This window comes from Lepidochelys kempii, chromosome 18 (genome assembly GCF_965140265.1).
Source record: "Lepidochelys kempii isolate rLepKem1 chromosome 18, rLepKem1.hap2, whole genome shotgun sequence".
NCBI lineage: Eukaryota > Metazoa > Chordata > Testudines > Cheloniidae > Lepidochelys > Lepidochelys kempii.
This window is the reverse complement of record NC_133273.1, coordinates 17791383-17808934: the sequence shown is the minus strand read 5'-3', so window position 1 is coordinate 17808934 and position 17552 is coordinate 17791383. Positions and strand designations below refer to the sequence as shown.

The following is a 17552-nucleotide window of genomic DNA, read 5'->3' as shown; positions in this document are numbered from 1 at the left end:
AGCGCGGTGGGGCTTCCTCAGCACTCGTGGCCTTCCACCCTCCCAAGTTACCTAGCATGATGCCCAGTGTCATCAACAAGTCTGGGAAAGGTCCGGTGTCTTTCTCTGTGTTTGTGTGGCCCCTAGCTCAGGGGAGCTTGGAGCCTGCATGGACCCTGGGTTCTGTTGCCCTACAATTGATAAACAATATTAATAATGAGGTTGTTGTGTTTGGTTTCCTAAAAATGCAAGAGGACATTTAGGGTCAGATTCTCTGCTGCCAGGAAGAGGTTGCCAGTAATGAGAACACACAATAACTGTGATTAGTATTTAATAATGGACATAACACTTTTTGCAAGTATCACAGTATTGAACAGAGTGTAATACCCAATCCAATATGTCCCAGCAAATCAGTGAAATTGAATCCCATAAATTAAGCCCGCTTACCAGCCACACCTATAATATTGGGCACCCGCATTTGCTGGCCTTGTTTATTTGGAGCTCTTCGCTTTCTAATGCATAGCACAGTCTTCTTTGGCTCTAGAAAGCATATTGGCTCAACCTGTGATCTCAGTTACATGGGCATAAATCCAGAGCAACTTCAGTGCATCCAGTAGAGTTATTCCAGATTTCCCTCAATCTAAATGAAAGCAGAATTGAGCCCATAGGGAGCTGGGAGCAGATTGTATTTTTCAAATTGAATTCGGCTTGGAAAACAATATGGGTTCAAATGAATCATCTAGACATCAAAATAGCTTTGCAAACCCCAAAAAACAGCATGAGAGGTTCAGAGCACCTCCAATTCCTCTAGCTTTCCCCAGCCCTGGTAAGAACCTCTTAGTAAGTGGGAGAGAAGTCTTGCTAAGTACTACCTGTGGAAGATTCTCCTGCCAGGAGATATTAGATGCTGTAGCTGGTGCAGTAAACATGAACTTCTCTCACCAACCCCAGAGCCACCCAGAGCACTTCTGGTGGGAGGACAATTTCTCAAATGTCTTTTATAGCTACAGCACCACCTTGTGGGTTCTTATAGCTCCTGCCTTTGGTTTTCGTTTATTCACAGCCTTCTCTCCCTGCCAGTGGGACATTCTGGGGCATGTGACCCACATTCCCAAACTCCCCCAACCACTGAAAACATGGGGATGGCTTATCATGGACACAAAGGCCCCTTTACACACCTCTGACAGAGTCAACTACATGCATACCCACTGAAAGGTCCCTTTACACAACCAGAACAGCGGAAGGGGCCTTACCGCAAATAATACGAAGGAAGGCTGGACACAGAGGACCAACCCCATCTTTTATGTGCCACCTACCATCTGGGGAGAATTAGCAAGTGATCATTTATTACACTAAAGTCTTTCTAGTGGTGGATGGACCTCAAAAGCTTTGTTTGTACGATCACCCCAAATAAATGGATGCTCATCAGAACCTCTCGGCTTGCACTCTGCTGGCCTGGGCTCCCCCTGCAGTTACCCGGATACAGGATTCTTCTTCCTGTGCTCAAGGCAAACATTTGTAGTAGAATTGCTGTGAGCTGCTAAACAATCGTCATAGTCCACCCCATCTCTGACTTATTTCAGTAGTGGGCAAAGTGATGAATGAAAACAGGGCCTGATTTTCCAAGGTGCAAGGTACCCACAATTCCAGGTGGGAGATGCAGGTGTACCTGAAAATCAGACCCATAGTTTATAGGATATTTTGTCCAGGATCCTTCAGAACAACGGCGCCTGAAAGGCAAGATATCCTCTCATTCTTCTTGTGCCCCATAGAAGCAAGAGTTAATGCTTCAGGAGAGCACTTCACAGAGCGAAGCACTCGCACCCTGACCCTGCCTGGAAGATCAAAAGCTGTGCCAATGCCTAGTAAAAGCAGGTTATCCTGTAACACAAGGAGCCTCAGAGAGCGGGAACATGTTGGTGCTTGTCAGAAGATCTGCACTTTATTAAGAGTAGCACAGAATTTACTTTAACAGTTCTGGGCAGACCTGAAGCTCTAGTGAATGTCACTCCAGTCCACAACAGCCACAATCACTTTCCAAAGCTCTGAGCAGCTGACCCCCAGCTAGCTGATGGACTGATCTTTGCCTGGAGAGTTTCTTACTAAAGACTGGAGGAGGCGAGGGAGTGGTGCTGTGTGACGCTGCTGACCCGGTGTCTCTCATTGTCTAGTGGAATGTTGGCAGCAGTGCTGAAAGAAGTTACAGGCGTGCAGGGAAACAGACATTATCCTATTAACCATTAGCAACTAGGTCCTCCTCCCACATCCATTTAGTCACTGAGTAAACAGCACGGAGCACAGTACTAGATGCAGAAAGCCACGAGGACAATGCGCTTTTCAGACCCTACATGCTTCACTGGACATTAACGGGACACTCTCAAGGTCAGAGGGACTGACACGTTTCACTTGCATTGATTTTTATCTCATACTGGTCTGTGTGATACCTTATATGCAGGGGCTCTATTTTCCCCCAACAGCTTCACTACTTGGTCGAATTTTGCTTTTTGAATTAACGCCAGTGGGCCGGCACCGAGGAACAACCCAGCGATAACCAAAGCTTGCAAAGGCTGCCACGCCAGAAGCGACCCTGCAATAACAAACCAGCGCGTGAAGTCTCACACTGAGCAACAACCCTACCATAACAAGCTGTGTGTACAGCCGCGCCCGCCGGAGCCACCTTACACACGTGTCTGTGGCAGAACAATGATTGGTAAGGAAAATGGCTGTCCTTTCCGTCTAAAAAGGGGTTGGCTCTGAGAGACAAGAACTAGCTTTATTTGTTTATTTTTCATGATGGGAACTATCGCAATGGTGTCTGTGTGGTTTTGAGGATGTGGTTGCTGTGAAACTCCAGAAATTCTCCATGTACGTCTCTGGAATGGAAGAGCCCCACCTCCAAAAGCAGAGAGCTGAGCCCCACAGAGGAACAAGGGGCTCGTTATTTGATCAGCCTCATTTTGAGTCAGGGCAAGTTGAGCTCTTAAAATGCTGTTTTGTACCCCTGAGCTTGGCTGGCCATGCATCTGAATACCCTCCCATTTGCTTATTATTAATGGGCAGTGGAACTAAGTGGTGAAATGGCTATCCTCCTTCCACCCCCTAACATGATTAGATACAGGTTCATGAAACATTAACCCTTTGCACGGGGACAGTGGAAACCGACAGCATCGTGGCCACAGTGAATTTCAGAGCCTGGGTCAACTGACTGGAGCTGGTGGGGCTCAAGCTACAGGGCTAAAAATAGCAGTGTTGATGCTCTCGCTGGGGCTGGAGCCCGGGATCTGAAACCTTGTGAGGGGGGAAGGGACTCAGGGCCCACGCTCCGGCCCAAGTGAGAACATCTACTCTGCTGTTTTTAGCCACGTAGCCCCAGCCAGTTGACCCAGGCTCTGAGACTCACTGCTATGGGGTTTTTTGCAGTGTAGACATACCCACGGAGAGCAACAAAAGCCAACAGACAGCATGGGCTTTGGGTTACTATTAGATTGAAAGCTATGGAGTAGAGGGGTCCACAGCCTCGTTTTATTTGCCATAGTCCCCCCTGCAGTGATGGTGGGGGGTGTAGTTAATGGAACTAATATTCAGCAGATTGTTTGTTGCTTGTTGAAAAAAACAAAATGAGGAATGAGAGCAGAGGCCGAGCTCCTGAGGAGGTGGATGGAGCTGAGTGAGGAGATGACCCTGGAAGGAGAGTCGATGGGGAACAGCTCTGACTCTGGCATTCAGCTCATGGAGAATAACTCACCGTCTGCCCCTGTGCACCGGGGCTGGAGAGAGCTTCACCTGGCAGCTTGGGACGGCAACACCCACGTGATGAAGCAGCTACTGCGGCAGGGGGCAGTGATAGAGAGCAGGTGAGCCCTCTTGAGCCAGCTGCTCCCACTCTACCCCAGCTCTGTCTCGCTCATTCGCTCTCCGTCCTGAAAGAAACACCCTGAGGTTTCATTTTTGTGCCCACACAGGGACGAGAATGGATGGACGCCCTTACACAGTGCCACGCTGAAGGGGTCCATCATGCTGGTGAAGTTCCTGATGCAGCGTGGAGCCGTGGTCCATGCCACAGACAGAGCACACTACACCCCGCTGCACCATGCCTCTTGGAGCGGCCATACCCAAGTGGCTGAGTTTCTCCTGGCTCGGGGATCCCCAGCATCAGCCGTGACTAAAAGGGGCCTCACCCCACTTCACTGTGCAGCAGCCAGTGGCCACACCCTCATCGTGCAGTTGCTCCTACAGCAAGGCACAGATCCTGCCAGCGGGGACAACAACCGGTGGACAGCACTGCACTGGGCGACTGTGAACAGCCAACTGCATATCATGGACTTGCTGCTTTGCCAGGGTCTCTCCCCGGATCTGGGCAGTAACGGAGGCATCACAGCACTGCACATCGCGGCAGAGACAGGAAGAAGTGACGCTCTAAGATTCTTGCTAGCCAAGAGTGCCAACATCAATGCTCAAGATGGGCTGGGGAGAACAGCACTTGCCATTGCATCCGATAATGGCAATCGAGAGGTAGGCCCCTAATATCCATTCTTCTTAATGCATGGAATTCTGCAATATGCTCATGGCAATGGTTCATTATCAGTTGATCAGGGTCAGCAAGGTGGGAGAGATGGCCACTGAAGTCTATCAATAATAATATAAATATGAATATTTAGCTCTTACATAGCACTTTTCATCCATAGATTTCAAAACACATTACAAAGAGGTCTGTATCATTATCCCCATTTTACAGATGGGGAAACTGAGGCACAGCGGGGGAAAGTGACCTGCCCAGGGTCTCCCCACAGGTCAGTGGCAGAGCTGGGAATAGAAGACAGGTCTCCTGAGTCCCAGTCCAGTGCTCACTTGGGACAATCCGAGATGACCAAAGATGCTGACTCAGACCCAGCCGTTTGGCCGTGAATGTTATGTCTGGGTTATCAACACACACAGCTTTCTCTCTTGATTGTCCTCTGGGGTTCCAAAGTGCCACAGAGTGGAAAGATATGCCTGAGTAGCTGCAGCTAGCTCCATTGACTGGTTGCTCACATTGACCTATGTGACCGCTGACACAACAGCACAATGGGCTTGGCTTCTCTGTGCATGTTTAGGGAAAAGGTACATCAGAAAAACGTAAAGGACTCGACTTCCTAACAGCACCTTGGCTGAAGACAGATCATATTCTGGTGATGGGATTCGATATCTTGGGTGCCATTTGCAGTTTGTACAGGTACACTCAATGCACAGTAGCTTTTCCTAAGGAGGGACAGTAAATCATCTGGGAATTCTCCCTGCCCTCCCCCACCCCCAGCTATCAGAACACGGGGGAGAATTCAATGAGTGACTTTAAAATAGGAGGATGAAATGGAAGAATTAAAAGGCAAATGCAAAGATAAAATGCAAACGAAACTTGTAAACCAAAAACAGAATGTCATGGCACGCTCGAGGAATTATTTTGGGGGAGTTCTGTGGCCTGTGTTATACAGGAGATCAGCCTAGATGATCACAATGGTTTCTTCTGGCCATGGGATCTATAAATCTATGACATTTATATTCACCAAGAAAAATAAATCCACTAGACTATGCCTCGCTGAGAATACTTTAAAAAGAAGCAGGAAGCTGCATTTACTGCTAAAAACACGTATTCACTAAAACTGAAATCCTGGCCCTACCGAAGTCCTCAGAAGGAGTTTCCAGTTTCTTGTCCCATGCCAAGACTTGAAGAGCAAAAAGTAATACTCATTTTAAGGCCCTGGTCCTGCAGTGAGCTCTGTATTGGCACATGGGTCTCTGAGACTGCAAACGGCCACTGAAATTGCTGTAGATTGCGCAGTGTGGGCCCAGTCCTACAAGATGCCGACCCACTCCTAAGAGGTGCTGAGTGCCCTCAACTCCTGTTGACTTGGAAATGAAAATAACTGATCACAAGAGGTGCTCATGGTTTTGCAGGTTTGGGACCAATATTCCTATGCATTGCAAGAAGGTGGAATGCATGCCCATTCGTGTGCATGGGGCCACGCAACTGAACTCCCTTTTGCTTTTCCCAGATTACAGGACTGTTGCTGGAAAGCAAAGCTGACGTGAACATGAAGGACCGCTACGGCTGCACGGCACTCCACAAGGCAGCAGCTGCGGGACACTTGGCCCTCGTCCACCTGCTGGTTGAGAAAGGAGCTGTCGCCAACATTAGAGACTGTCTGAATCTGACTCCGCTTCACAGAGCTGCCTGTTGTGGGCACAGCGAGGTAGCCAGTTACCTTCTGGACCATGGAGCTGAGATCAATGCAGCCGGCTGGCTAAACAAAACCCCACTGCACCTGGCTGTGGAAAAAAATCACTTCCTTTTAATGGAGCTGCTGATGGGGAAGGGGGCAAGTCTGTCCTTCAGAACTCGCTGGCATGAAACGGTACAGGATCTAGCGTCAGGCAGGCTCCTTCCTGGGGGCACTCCGTCCACTTCCCGGGAGAAGATGACAAGCTGCAATCCGGACCTGAACTAGATCCCAACTCAAGTACAGTCAACTGGACCTGAGAGGCATGAGAACAACTTTGTCCTTCAGTTTACTCTGCTGCCACCTTGTGAAGAAGGATCAGACTTCTCATCATTCCAGTATTAACCGATAAAGGGCCTGATTCCCATTTACATTGTTCTTGCAGAGTAACGGAACCTTAAATACACTGTATACCCATTGTAAGGCCCCTTTATACCACTAGAGTGGTGTCATAGGGCCTTAGTATAAATAAGAATAGGGCTCTCACTGTTTAAAAGGTTCTGTCTTTAGCGGTGTGCTGCTGTAATACGTATTTACTAGGGATGTGATTAAACCATCTTTGGGGATTCATTAGATACCAGATAATGTAGCCAATGGATACTAGATGAATCCTAAAGCCTCAGGGAGGTGGGGTGGGAGGTGCCCAAAGCGGAAGATGGGGCTCTGGAAAGGGTGGTCGGAGTAATGAAGCAGCAGAGGACAAGGTAAAGGAGATTGGCAGAAGATAGGCCAGGCGGCAAGAAGAAGCAAGACCACACTTAAAATGGCCGCCATCATCACCTGGTGGTAGCCATTTGAAGTGCCTGAAGTTCACTTACGATTTAGCTTGGGACAGGGCCGCCCGAGGGGTGGTCAAGTGGGACAATTTGCCCCAGGCCCCGCAGATAGGGTGGGGGCAATTTCGTGGCGGGTCTTTCAGTCCCTCTCTTCCTCATCAGTGGCACTTTGGCAGCAGCTCAGTCGCTCTGCTTCAGTCTTCTGCGGCAATTCGCTGGCGGGTCCTCCTGTCCTCTTCTTTCTTTGGCAGCATGACTTGGGTTTTTCTTTTTTTTTTTCTTCGCCACTTGGGGTGGCAAAACTAACTTTTTTTTATGGAAGGGGCCCCCAAAATTGCTTTGCCCCAGACCCCCTGAATCCTCTGGGCGGCACTGGCTTGGGATGTAGAAGAAGGGCAAAATGGCCAGATCTGTGCTATTTACAATCATCCTATCTCTAGAATACACCTGTGAACATTAGAATACTCCAATGCTGATGTCTTCTTATATTCCGCCAGTGGACATTTAATAAACCTGTATGCTGATAAAGAACCACTGAATCAACTGATAAATTACCAGCTCTTGTGGCATAGGAAGCACTGAATCAGCAAAGCTGTCATCTAGGCAATAACAGCACCTGCTGCCTCCATATAGGGCAGGATTCCAAATGCATGCAGGGTATAATTTGTTTCCAAGTGGAAAAATAGCTCCAACCTGCAAAATGCTCCCAAGTAGTCACTTCCATGCCTGCAGCCAAAATCAAACATGTACATTTTGAAGGACGGTTGAAGACATGTAATAAAACTATGTCAACAGAAGTTAAATGAAAATTAGAATTTGGTCTTGGTTAGAGCTGGATGGATAATATTTGTCAAGTAATGGCACTATTCATGATTCCGTGTTTTGCATTACTCAACTTCACGGCTGGTTGAGTGCAATATTTGATGAATAATACATGATCCGGCCAATATTTTACTTGATGAATCGTATTATTCAGTATTTGAACAGCTCTCTTTTCAGTCTATAAACCCCTCTGTGGACATTAACTCATGTTACAATAATAATTTGCACTTCTATGGCTCCTTCTAACCAATGGTCTCAAAGCACTTTGTTATTTTTTACTATTATTCATTTACGTAACTCTTTCCAAGCACAGACTAAGACATATTCCCTAGCATTAGATTGTATATAGTCTTAGGCTCTGTCCCTTTAGCTGGATTCACACGGGCAGATCCCTGCACCCACACAGGACCCCCCAAAAGTCAGTGGGGTTCTGCACTGGTGCAGGGGTCCCATGCACAAAGCAGTTTGTAGGGCCTAGAATAGACATGACAAAGCATGGACCAACAGTTCAGATGAGGAGAGATTGCTAGCATGTGAACACCTTCAGAAGGTGTAAACTAGCAGGGTGCAGCAATCACAACAAAATTCTGTCAGGTCACCTACGTCCTTCCTACAGGCTCTTCTAGTGTAATAATCTCAGCAAAGAGAGCTTGGTCTTACATTGCCAGAAACCAAACAGAGGCACGTCCCCCAGTCTGGGCGACTACAGTCAGCACTGTAGGTGACTGGGGGTTGCAACAAGGTAGCTTCCCAAGCATGGAGTAGGAATTCCTGCCTTCCTTCTATGCAACACGCCTGATTTACAGAATCCAATACTGCCTCATTATCTTCCCCTCTGCAGGGAGAGAGGGACGCTAAACTGGCGATAACCCCTGCTGGCCAATGATCAGGTAGGAAGTCTGCACAGTCATGAAAGGTTTCAGCTATGAAAAATTTCTGCCTCCCAGATTGATTTTTCATTCATTTGCTTGTACCTTATTCACCACTGTGACACTGTCTCGCTGTGCCCAGAATCATAAGCCACTGTGTTACTCATCTGCCTCAGCAAGGAAGAGTTTTGCTGGAGCTTAAACTGTATGTTAGCTCCCAGCCACACCAGTCTGTCTGCCTCACCAGCAAACTCCTTGAGACTCTGCCAGTCTTCACCTTGCCTTGCAAGTAACATTCAGTCAACCCCAGTTCCCGAACCCCCTGGAAGACCGTTCCTCTGCAGCATTCACCTCCTATCACCAGATGCCCACAGAAATACCAAGTCCACTGTCTTGAAAGAAACAGAATACATCCCAGCCTGTTGGCTCATCCGAGACTGCACGCCACACTTTAATAAAACAGCACTGAGACGACTTTATGGTAAAACTAAAATTAGTTTATTAATAAAAAGCAGAGATTTAAGTGATACTGAGCAGAGATAATAGAAACAGAAAGTGGCTACAAATAAAAGAAAACACGCTTTCTAGAGTCTTAAACTTAACAGTCTCAGGGAATTTCTCACCTACAGTCAGTTCTCAGCATCCTCAACCCACCTGGTTGGGGAACCATTTTTCACAGATTCCAAGAGTGCTGGCCCCTTTTGTGCCTTAAGTGATGGATAACCGAGAAGTCCCTTTGACTCCCTTTTACAGTCAGAAAACCTTTGAAATGTATTCTTTGAAAAATAAACCCAGGCAAAATTCTTCTCCCCTGCTCATAGGTGCTGACTCCGTGGGTGCTCCGGGGCTGGAGTACCCACTGGGGAAAAATGTTGGGTGCTGAGCACCCACCAGCAGCCCCCCTCCAGTGCCTCCCACCCGCCGGCGGGTCCCATGGACCAGAGCCTCCGCCTTCCACGAATAGCTGTTTCACGGCGTTCAGGAAGCTGGGGGGAAGGGGAAGGAGCGAGGTTGCGGCGCACTTGGAGGAGGGGGCGGAACTGGGCGGGAAGAGTGGAGGTAGAGTGGGAAGAGGCAGGGTGGGGTTTTGGGGGAAGGGGTGGAGTGGGGGTGGGGCGGAGCACTTTGAAAAGTCGGCGCCTTTGTTTCCTCTGGTTGCAGGCGCCAAGCCCCTTCTTCCTCCTCTGGTCAATTCGCTTTCTCGTTTGCCTTGATCACTTTGTTTACCTTAGATGTACATGGACTTTTATTGTCCTTTTCTTGTAACCAGGCCATGTGGTTTTCTCATCTGCCTGTTAGCCTGATCCATGCAGAGACGTAACCCACGTTCCTTTGTTTATCAACTGCCTCCACAACATCTTTTAAGAACACATTTCCAGCACACGTACATAACTGTTTATACGCAACCCATACCCACATCACACAATGATATTCATGACCAGCATGTCACCATTTTTCATGATACCTCACAAGAACTGTTTGGCTAAATATTCTGACAAGAGCGTGTTGGGCGTAGTGAGTTTGTCAGATCTGCTGGGATTTATGGTTACATAACAGTGCGCCCTTTGCCAGTTGGCATAAAAGAGCCCTTAGGGGCACAACTACGCATGAAATCCGAACAAATGACAGAATTGGAATAACTTCACCTCTGAAATGCAACCACGCTTGGGGTAATGACTGCAGAAATGGCACACAACACGCTACACAACTGTGCATGTATGTGCAGACAGGTGGAGAAATTTTGGCTGACACCAGGGCAAAAGTCTCATCTGATGTGGCCCCTATTTTAATACTACCAAACATCTTATCTGCAATTTATATCTATGGTATACTGTATATCAATATAGGTTAGATATACATAATATTAAACTATATCTACATATATCACCCAAAAATACTAAGTTAAAAGAATAATATTAAGGTTGCACAGTCAAAAGTTAGGAAATGCCAGAATTAAGGCTGCCGGTGTAACCTTAATTCAGCCCCCTTATGCATATGCATTATGGTGTTCAATTACACTACCACTTACTGTTTTTTCCACAAGACCACTGCCTCATTCAGTGCACAGAATGGATGGTGCTCACTTAGTGAGCAGCTATTTAATATTTTGTTTTCTTCACATTTTTCAGTGGGTGACTCCAGGCCTTTACTGCACACTATTCAAACCCTGCCCTGAAGACAGAATTATTAATTTCCTCGTGGGCTTTTCTATGGTACTGTTGTGATAACGGGTCATACAACTTTACCCTAATTGTGAGCTCAACTGTGAAAAGTGAATGAAAGTTCAGAAAGTGTCACAATAACTTATAAAAACAAATGTTGATGGGAAAAGGGGCAAAAGATATCTGTGTACCAGCGCCCCTGAATCTTGTTTAAGACTAAAAAGAAAAGGAGGACTTGTGGCACCTTAGAGACTAACCAATTTATTTGAGCATAAGCTTTCGTGAGCTACAGCTTACTTCATCGGATGCATTGGTTAGTCTCTAAGGTGCCACAAGTACTCCTTTTCTTTTTGTGAATACAGACTAACACGGCTGCTACTCTGAAACCTTGTTTAAGACTGTTTAACATCGGATAGTGATTGGGTCATCTTAACACCTTCAACTCTTTGGGTCCATTTAGTCCCTCTAAATTAATACAATAGCATCACCGTAGCACCTGAGTGCTTTACAAACATTTATTTCCACAACACCCCTGTGAGATGAGGGCGTGCTGTTATCTTCATTTTACAGAGGGGGAACTAAGGCACAAAGAGATTAAGGTCCAAAGTATCTACTAATTTTGGGTGCCTGGCTATTTGAGACACCTGGGACCTGACATTCCAGAATACTTAGCATTATGCAGTACTTTATGTGTTCAAAGCACAGCTCCCATTGATTTCAGCTGCAGCTGGGACAGCGGATTCGGGGAACAGCAAATGGCTCATTATTGGCTCAAAGGCCTTATTTCAAGTTCCGGCTCCAGAGCATGAGGACACTGGAGCGTCCAAAAGAAAAGTTTGTGGGAAAGTGTTTTCCTCCTTCTCACAAACGGCTGAACTCTTTCGGCTCAATTTTTTTTTTTTAAATTCATCTCGAGGAGACACCTGGCAGGGAAAGCGTCAGTTCCACCAGTTAAAGTTTGGCAAAGTTATAAACGCTGAAAGCCTCAGTGTGAGATGGGCTGGGTACCCATAACAGGCAGCCCTCCAGCCCCAGGGGTTGCTAGTTCTATCTAGCCCGCAGGCCATCTGCACAGCTGTTCAGACAGTGCAAATAACTGGCTTTCCTGTGGGGGGAGTCTCATGTGCCCAGATAGACGTTTCTCCCCCAATCTCTGCAACTGTTGCTCTTCCCCTCCAAAAACTATCTGGGCAGCTGCGACCTCCTGCCTGTGGGGGGCTGGAACAATTTGTACGGGGGGGGGGAAGCTGAGAGCGAAGGAACCAAACTGTAAAGCCTGTATGTATGATAGAAACCACTTCAAGACAGGGGTGCTGCAGCACCCCCAGGGGCGGCCTCTATGCTCCTGCCCCCCCCCCCAAAAAACCAAGGGCATGGGAAGCCCAGCCCGAGCTGCTGAGGCGTCCCCCCCGCTCTCTATAGCTGGGGCTGGCCCCGCCCCCTTCGCCCAGCAGCGCCGCGTGTCAATCACCCCCCCCCCCGCAGCGGCCCTGCCCCCCCCGGGCCCGCGCACGTGCCCCGGGCCCCGCCGCTCGCTCGCTCGCTCGCTGGCCGGGGCGCTGCTGGCCGGCCGGGCGCGATGGTTTTCCTGAGCGCGCCCTGCTGGCTGCGGAGCCGCCTGACCGACCGCTTCTGGAGGGTGCAGGCGGTGCTCAAGCATGCGCGGGTGAGTGAGTCCAGCCCCGGTTCCCGGCCCCGGGCCTCTTTCCGCCCCGGCCCCGCTCGCGGCTTCGGCGCCTGCCTGGCCTGGCCTCGCCGCCTTTTGCGCATCTGCCGGGAGCCAGGCGCTTCCTCCTGCCCTGTCCCCGCCTCGCACCCAGAGCCCGCCGCTCCCAGCCCGGCCGCGAACCCGCAGGGGGTGGGGGGGTCGTGTCCCCCAAGGAGCAGAAGGGGTGTGTGGGGGTGGGGGGGTGGGTGTCGTGTCCCCCAAGGAGCAGAAGGGGTGTGTGTGTGGGGGGGGTGTGTCGTGTCCCCCAAGGAGCAGAAGGGGTGTGTGTGTGTGGGGGGGGTGTCGTGTCCCCCAAGGAGCAGAAGGGGGGTGTGTGTGGGGGGGGGTGGGTGTCGTGTCCCCCAAGGAGCAGAAGGGGTGTGTGTGTGTGTGGGGGTGGGTGTCGTGTCCCCCAAGAAGCAGAAGGTGTGGGGGGGTGTCGTGCCCCCCCCCCCAAGGAGCAGAAGGGGGGTGTTTGTCCCTTTCTTTTTGTTAGTTGCTTCCTCCCACACCCCATCCACTTACAGTCTTGTCCTTCTTCTGGGCCTGAAGGTGACACTCCTGTTCCTCTCTTGAGTTGCCCAGTGCATGATGGGGGGAATGGCAGAGAGCACAGATAAAGCTTTCACTCTGGTCTCCCCAGAGGCTGTGCTCTTCTCCATAATAGAGCCAGAAGTTCACACCCTTTGGTTTTTTTATACAAAAGAGAGGCATGATGTTCTGGCGTAAAGGAAAATAGCTGACTTATTGGCTGTCCATGGTTGCCGTATAAATGGGATTAGATGGTTACCTGAGCCTTGCTTGCACATATAAGGTTAAAGGGATAGTGTGAACTTAAATTTGGTCCCCAGAAATATAAATACTGTAGAAACAAGTTTTGATAAAGCCTTAACCAAACATTCCCTCAGTGTTTGAAATCCAGACACTGCAGCAGGAGCAATCTGAAAATGACACTTGAGTATAAACAATGAAACTGGCTGAATTGACTTAATTTGAACTGATCAAAATGCAAAAAGTAAAGAGCATTAACAGTGACAAGTAAATGTATATTGGTAGATCTTCAGGTGTTCTTAGAACAGGTAAAGATACTTCTTTACAATACAACTTAAGTGGACAGTCTCTCTTTAATCCTATATGCAATAGTTTAAAAGGAATTTTCTGTAAGGGCATATTGTCAGCAGCTTTGGTGATATAATCAGCTGCTATAGCATTGAGCAGGGCATTGCCTACAATTAAATGGGCATATCCTACACTTTCGGGTCCCAGTCTAGCCATATATCATGACTACCCTGTGGGGATACTTGTTGGAGGGCAGACTAATTGCATGGTGCACTTGCCCAGTGTTAATTTTCCATATGTGCAACTGTGGTGGTTTCCACAGATACTATATGATCATCAGTGGTACACGAAGTGGCTCAAGCTATGAGACGTTACTAAGGATAGGGATTCCCAATTGATTTCCCGCTTTTTGCATACAGGCAGCCCCTTCTGTTTTTTAAGAGTTAGAAAGTTAGTGTGAGTTTGGCCCACTGTTAGAATCTGGGATTGAAAACTAAAACTGATTCTGTGCTCTGTCCAGCCAGTGAGAAACTGTAGTCTTTCTCAGGTTACTTAATCTTTCAGTTACTATTTCCCCATTTGTAAAATGAGAAAATTGGCTGAGGCTTAACTAATGTTTGTAAAGTGCTTTGAGATCCTCTTAATGAAAGGCTCTTTAAAAATGCAAAGTGATATCTTCTATATTCATATTATTGAAAGGCTTTACAGCCTTATAAAGTTAATAACTGAACTGGAACATCTTGTTTTTGCCTTAGCATTTTCGTGGAAGGAAGAACCGCTGCTATAGATTGGCTGTACGAAGTGTTCGGAGAGCTTTTGTGAAGTCTACAAAGGCCAGAAGAGAAAAGAAGGAATTCATGAGAGCGGTAAAAAACAAACCAAAATGATAGATGTAAACAGTGAAACTGGAAGAGACTAGAGTCATTTTTATATAGCTGTTTTCCTACTCGGGGTATCCCAAAATGCTTTACAAACTGCTGTTGAAAGAGTAGTTTTCCAAGTTCAAGGCAAGTGCAATAGCCCCTGTTGGCTTTGTAGTAGCTCATGTTGCATCAGAATTTTAGCATTGAAGAAATGTTGGTCAGGACACATTGTATTTATCGAATCTGAGCACATCCATATGTCTAATTCTTTACCAAAAGAAAGCATCAACTAGAATATTTGTATTTTTATATTTAAATCGTTGTGTTTTTTAAGCTCTGGATTACGAGGATTGAAGCAGCTTCTCTTGAACATGGTTTGAAATATCCAGCTTTCATAGGCAATCTGCTTAAGGTAAGTGTGTTGCTTGAAGAAGAATTGCACTGAAATGGTGACAGGTTGTCCAAAATTCTCATTGGTCTTTCAATCAGTCATTCCATAAAACACCCAGAAAACCTTCCAGTTCTGCTGATGAGGGATAAATATGAAATTTCTTGTCTGTGCTTTTTCTTGCTTACTGCAATAATGTAGTCCTGTTTTATACTTGTATCTATTTGTGCTACAAGTGACCTTCTTTTATCTTGGCAGCATAAGAGCTCAACATAAGACTCATAACACATTCCTACCTCTTCACTATAGATTTATGTGATCAGAAGAACTTGTTTTCATTTATTCTTTAAAGGGACAGTGTCAATTTACATTGTTTATTGTAAATGTTGTTACCTATGCTACTGTCAGGTCCTCAGAGTAATAGCTGCCTTTTTAGATATCAAGATATTTTAAAAATACAAAACAAATAAAACATTGAATTACTAGAAGTGAGTTTAAAAATCCAAATTACTTTTCACTAATTAAACTGGTGCATTTCAGTCAGCTTGGACAACAAAAATAAATGCAGTCAGTTTCGCTGCTACATTCTTAGCACTTCAGTGCTCTTAAAACATACAGGGGGATTTGTTTCAAAGCTTCACATTAGAATTGGAAAAATTTGTTGGTCTTAGGTTTAGCTTGTTTCTCCAAACTTTTAACCTGAGCAAAATTTAAGATGGCAGTGTGCTTTAAACACTGTTAGTCATCCCCCGCCCCCCCTCTCAATTAAGGCTGTAGAACAGCTGGATAGAAAATTAAACCAGTAGCTTATTTGATCAACTAATTAAATCAGATTTATTCTAAAGTTATCAAACTGTTAAAGTGCTTCTATTGTTTTTATTGTAACTCTTGGTAACTAATGGAATAAAGTACTCTGCATAGAAGTTCCATCAAACTCAGACAAAGGAACAGGTATTTCAGAGAAAGTCAGTGTCCCTTGCATCTTAGAATTGTCCATCAGGGAGGTCCTTAGTTTCATTTTCCAAAAGAAGCAGACCTGGTTTCTATAATCTTTTGACATTTTAGATCATCCACTCATTGCTCTATGTAGTCTATAAAGGGACCGATCCTGAGGTCCTTCCATTTTGAGACCCTTTTAAGGGCTGGATCCTGAGTTCCGCATCCACCACTCCTGTGGAAGTCCATGGGAATTGTTGATGTGCAGCACTTCATGGGATTGGGCCCTGAAACTCAAACTTGGCTTTTTATTTAAAGGTGAAAATAAATGGATGGGCTGAGAATATTTCTGGATGTTATTGCATAATCTGAAGTACTATGTAGGGATGGTTAAGGAACAGGACTAGGAACTAAGAGCCAAGTTCTGTTGCCACCTCTGAAACGGACAACTTGTGTGACTCTGGCCAAGTCAATTTCTGTGTATCCATTTCCTCACCTCTAAAATGGATAGACTACGTTACAAAGGAGCACTGAGAACCTTGGATGGAAGTCACTATAAAAGTGCAAAACATTATTTCAATAAGAATTCCCATCCCTTTGGAACATATTTACCTTGTTTGCTGGAATTTGAAAACTAGAGCATCCAAGATCAGGCACTTACTATGTAGACTTCCATAAAGGAAGAGACTCCCCACTGTAGCTTCTGGAATTGGTTCAAAAGGGGTTTTAGAAAACCCGTGGTTATCTGTTTTGTATCGTATTGCTGTTGTTGAATTGTATGACACTTTCCCCTTGGGATATTCACAAAAATTAGATGTGTATCTTGTGAGGTTTTCGCAGGTAGTAAAATCAGATGTTCGTTTGCCTAAAATATCCATTAAATAGTAGCATTTTAATGAAACATGTATATAATAATGCACTTAAGAATTTAACAATGAACATTTGTAAAAGGACAATTACTATGCTCTTCATTGACCATCCTTCTTGCATTTAGTGCCAGGTGGAGCTGAACAGGAAAATGCTTGCTGATCTGGCTATTTATGAGCCAAAGACATTCAAGTCCCTAGCTGCCTTAGCCCAAAGGAGGAGACAAGAAGGCTTCCTTGATGCCCTTGGAGATGGAAAAGAACCAGAAGGAATATTTTCACGAATTGTACACCATTATTGAAGTGACAGGCATAATCTGCAATTATAGCTGCCTATTCTAAGCAGAGACTTGTATTTCAAAGTAAGTTTGCACCCCAGAGAACAAAAAAGGTCATATCTATGAAACAAAATCCTCTAAAATCAATCTAGCAAGAAAGAAGGAAGTCTTAGACAACTAGCTTGTAAACTTATGAGGACGGTTCTTTTTCCTTAGTGGTTTTGGTTAAAATTGCAATCTAAGCTTAACAGGGATAAACCCTACTGTGCAGAAGTCACTCTACGTCAAAATGTTGTGTAAACATTTTTGTTCTGTAACAATCTAATAAAGGGTTTTTTATGTATTATGAAAATATCTGAATAGTCACTTCTGGTGTCACAGTACAATAACATACATTTTTAAATGCTTCCTGAAATGTTGACAACTATCCCACATTGATGTTTTTCTACATGCATCTATGTGGCACTCAGTGTTAATGAGGTTATATTGCAAAGCTATGGCTTAAATATATGACGCATAAGATGACTTTGGAAGTACCTGCTAAAAAGCAGAAAAAAGGAAAATCTTAAAGGCTTAGTAAGGCGTGTGCTGC

At 46.1% G+C, this 17552-nt stretch overlaps 2 protein-coding genes across 4 annotated transcripts; both read left to right on the top strand.

The window, feature by feature from the left end:
• Positions 1-2261: 2261 nt before the first annotated feature.
• ANKRD65 (ankyrin repeat domain 65) lies at positions 2262-8065 on the top strand. Of its 3 annotated transcripts, XM_073316802.1 has the most exons (5): positions 2262-2361; positions 2457-2689; positions 3602-3833; positions 3942-4491; positions 6009-8065. In XM_073316802.1, the coding sequence occupies exons 2-5, from the start codon at positions 2683-2685 to the stop codon at positions 6459-6461; spliced, it is 1242 nt and encodes a 413-aa protein (XP_073172903.1). In that variant the 5' UTR covers positions 2262-2361; positions 2457-2682; the 3' UTR covers positions 6462-8065. The 3 variants fall into 3 exon arrangements, with proteins under 3 accessions (XP_073172903.1, XP_073172905.1, XP_073172904.1); XM_073316804.1 differs by having other exon boundaries at positions 2267-2689; positions 3568-3833; XM_073316803.1 differs by having other exon boundaries at positions 2267-3833.
• A 4277-nt stretch (positions 8066-12342) lies between these two features.
• Positions 12343-17312, top strand: MRPL20 (mitochondrial ribosomal protein L20). Its single transcript, XM_073316679.1, has 4 exons — positions 12343-12528; positions 14385-14495; positions 14827-14904; positions 16811-17312. Exons 1-4 carry the CDS (start codon positions 12442-12444, stop codon positions 16982-16984), a joined length of 450 nt encoding a protein of 149 aa, XP_073172780.1. The 5' UTR covers positions 12343-12441; the 3' UTR covers positions 16985-17312.
• Positions 17313-17552: the final 240 nt, after the last annotated feature.

What these genes read in the sequence shown, in the direction of transcription:
- ANKRD65 (XM_073316802.1), top strand. An exon ending in GGGGCAGTGATAGAGAGCAG is followed by an intron (nt 3,834 to 3,941) that starts GTGAGCCCTCTT and finishes GTGCCCACACAG; the next exon opens with GGACGAGAATGGATGGACGC. An exon ending in CCGATAATGGCAATCGAGAG is followed by an intron (nt 4,492 to 6,008) that starts GTAGGCCCCTAA and finishes TGCTTTTCCCAG; the next exon opens with ATTACAGGACTGTTGCTGGA.
- MRPL20 (XM_073316679.1), top strand. Translation starts at nt 12,442, where the DNA reads ATGGTTTTCCTGAGCGCGCCCTGCTGGCTGCGGAGCCGCCTGACCGAC. An exon ending in CGGTGCTCAAGCATGCGCGG is followed by an intron (nt 12,529 to 14,384) that starts GTGAGTGAGTCC and finishes TTTTTGCCTTAG; the next exon opens with CATTTTCGTGGAAGGAAGAA. An exon ending in TCATAGGCAATCTGCTTAAG is followed by an intron (nt 14,905 to 16,810) that starts GTAAGTGTGTTG and finishes TCTTGCATTTAG; the next exon opens with TGCCAGGTGGAGCTGAACAG.